The 3,102-nt window shown below is 51.3% G+C and overlaps 1 protein-coding gene across 1 annotated transcript; it reads right to left on the minus strand.

Annotated features, from left to right (window-relative positions):
• Window positions 1-384: 384 nt before the first annotated feature.
• Window positions 385-1,941, minus strand: LOC123066863 ((S)-8-oxocitronellyl enol synthase ISY1-like). Its single transcript, XM_044489858.1, has one exon. It carries the CDS (start codon window positions 1,841-1,843, stop codon window positions 662-664), a length of 1,182 nt encoding a protein of 393 aa, XP_044345793.1. The 5' UTR covers window positions 1,844-1,941; the 3' UTR covers window positions 385-661.
• Window positions 1,942-3,102: the final 1,161 nt, after the last annotated feature.

The following is a 3,102-nucleotide window of genomic DNA, read 5'->3' on the forward strand; positions in this document are numbered from 1 at the left end:
TGTGATGTCATGAGGAAGAGACTGCAAATTGAGAACAAGGCTCTGTTGTCGCCATTGGAGTCTTTTTGTGATGGAAAAGTAGTGGTTCAGCTTTTAGGGCATCACATCCATCTCAAAACTAGAGTCAGAAAACACAATTCCAAGTCGGATTTTGATACGCAAACTGGTGACAGTTGTCAAACATGCCAACATCAGCAATCAATTAGAACAATCAACCAGATGTGCCGGCTTTCGGGGGCTATCTCAATTTTGAAGTCAAAAGCAACAGACACGAGTACTAGTGCCTTACAAGAATGAACAATTGGATGGAAAATAATGATTTTGACGCTCAAAATCGTAGTGAACACATGATGAGAACGAATTATTCATTCACGCGGAGATTTATTTGGTCGTCATACTTTATTCTAGATTATAACATTTTACATTATACCATCTTCCCAAACCCAAACGCAGAAATGATGTAATGAAACTAACTTCAAAGAATGAAAATGGGATGCGGCAGCATGCATGCTGTAAATACAGTAATACTCCCTCCGTTCGGAATTACTTGTCCAAGAAATGAATGTATCTAGATGTATTTTAGTTGTAGATACATCCATTTTTATCCATTTTTGTGACAAGTAATTCCGAACGGAGGGAGTAGATATGGACAATAAAAACATCACGGAACAATCTTCAAAGCCTTCATCTTATCAATCCATGCGTTGAAGGACTTAGCCGTGTTACGGAATCCGAGGAATCCATGCTCCTTGCTCTTGTTCATGCTATCCAGATGCTCACTCTTGACATTGAACACGGCATCAAGGAACCACCAATTGGCGATCTCTTGGAGCTCTGTCGTGACAAGCTCGTTCTCTTGGAGGATCTCTGCCCACACCGCCTCCTTCCCGGCCATGGCGTCGGCGAGCATGAACCGGCTGTCCTCTCCCTCGTACCCCGTCCACTCCACCCCGAATCGGTCAGCCACCATCGGCCAGAGCTGCTTCCACTTGTATAAATCTCCATTGCTGCAATTGAAAGGCTCGTTCTTTGCCAACGGATCGACGGCTGCCCAGATCTCCTGCTCGGCGAGGAGATCCGCGTCGGAGGCGTCGCTGAAGCCCTCCCAGGCAACCCTGGTCCCAGGCCACCTCAGCGTAGCGCCCTCCTTGCGGCAGATGGCAGCATAGACGCACAGGCTGGCCACGACGTTCATGGCGCTCCGTGGAGAGAACCCAAAGACCACGGAGGGACGGTGCACAGACCAGCTGACGGCGCCGTCGCGGTGGGAGACCTCCTCAAAGAGGACGTCCTCCTGGTCGTAGTAGAAGTTGGGGTAATCCAGGCGGGGCATATCCTCGGTGTACGGCGGGTCTGGGATGGGGATCTTGCCGATAGCCTCGTACGGGCCGATGTAGTGCTTGCGGCCGGTCTGGAGGCAGACGTGGGCGAGCGCGGGGCAGCCAGGGACGACGACGGAGAGCATGTTGCGGAGCATGGCGGAGTTGGCCTCCCGGTTCTGAGCCTCCGTCGGGTGGCTGGACCACGCGGCGTAGAAGACGTGGGTGATGTCGGTGAGCGGCGTGAGGGCCTCCGCTACGGCGACAGGGTCGGCCAGGTCGAGGTGCAGGTGCGTGACGGCAGGTGAGGGCGGCGGGGACCACGGAGGCAGCGGGCGACGAGAGACGGCGTACACCTTCCAGGGCCCGCCGGGGGTGTCGTGGCGCGGGAGTATGTCGACGAGCGAGGTGCCGACGATGCCGGTGGATCCGACGACGAGGGCGACGCTCTGGAAGGAGGACGCGGCGCGCTCGTCCTGGCTCTTCTTGACGGCGCCCACCGCGCCCGCCCACCACCAGCTCATCGCGGGAGTCAGCTAGGCTAGGCTACTACGGCTCAGTCGGCACTGAAGCTCACGTATAGGTACAGCACAGGCTCGAAGCCTTGGTTGCTTGGAATACAACGGAGGACTCTGGTCATTTTATAGAGGACTATATATGAGCTAGTACGTACGCAGTGACGCACGCGTCGTGGCATCTGGAAGAAGGCAATTGCCCTACAACAAGAAGATAGACTAGCAACAACACAAGATAGTTGTAGGTGGCAGCATTATTCAACGACCAGTGCTACGTGTTGTACTGCTTTCCTCGTCATGTGGCTCGATGTATGCGCTCTTGTTGTTTTTCTGGTTCAGTTCCATGTGTTTCTTTCTTGTGTAGCGGCATGGGTGTCGAGGGCGGTCGGGAATTTTCTTTTCTTTTCGAAAAAGCCTTAAGCCATAAAAGACGGCAATGTTGACCGTACGTCACATCTGTGGGTGCCCCAGTTGGAACGAATCGCGCCTTCCAAAGGAGGAACGGAAGGCAGACCCTATTTGACGCTCCAGCCACCGTTACTGTTGTCGTCGAGGTAGGATGGTTAACCACCCAAGTACCCTATTTGACGCTCCAGCCACCGTTACTGTTGTCGTCGAGGTAGGATGGTTAACCACCCAAGTAGAAAAAGGGCTTCCGGTTCTTAAGGGGGTTATTGAACCGGGACTTAAGTGTCGTTATAATGTCCTAGACTTTTAGTCCCGGTTATTATACAAACCGGGACAGATGGGCCTCCACGTGGCCGATGCGGCGAGCCCAGGCAGAAGGCCATTTGCTCCCGGTTGGTGGCACGAACCGGGACCAATAGAGGTCAATCTATTATTTACGCACTTCATATTGTTTGTCAGAGTAGCCCCGCTCATAGGTCGTGTGGCGGATGGACTCGCAAATATAGTATCCATGTAATCATTTCCTTGTTCCTGCCACGACCACTTTACAAGAAATAGAGGTCAATCAAACTGATAAGCAAGCATGCTAAATGGTATTAATGAAACTAGCGCTTGAATCACTAGGAGATGCGCGGAACATGCTACTATAGTACTTACTTTCGGGTGTTTAAATTGCAGCTTCTTCGGCAATGCCGAATTTTTTGAGGTGAAATTTTTCCAAACCCTACCAAACAAAGAAAACAATTACTTGATATCAGAAAATGAACAAAGTTGCTAATATGGTGCGATAATGATCGATTTAACTTACTTCTCTAGGATTTCAGTCATGTCCGCATACTCCTTGGGATCTTTTTGTCTCG

Source organism: Triticum aestivum, chromosome 3B, assembly GCF_018294505.1.
Source record: "Triticum aestivum cultivar Chinese Spring chromosome 3B, IWGSC CS RefSeq v2.1, whole genome shotgun sequence".
NCBI classification, from domain to species: domain Eukaryota; kingdom Viridiplantae; phylum Streptophyta; class Magnoliopsida; order Poales; family Poaceae; genus Triticum; species Triticum aestivum.

What these genes read in the sequence shown, in the direction of transcription:
- LOC123066863 (XM_044489858.1), bottom strand. Translation starts at nt 1,843, where the DNA reads ATGAGCTGGTGGTGGGCGGGCGCGGTGGGCGCCGTCAAGAAGAGCCAG.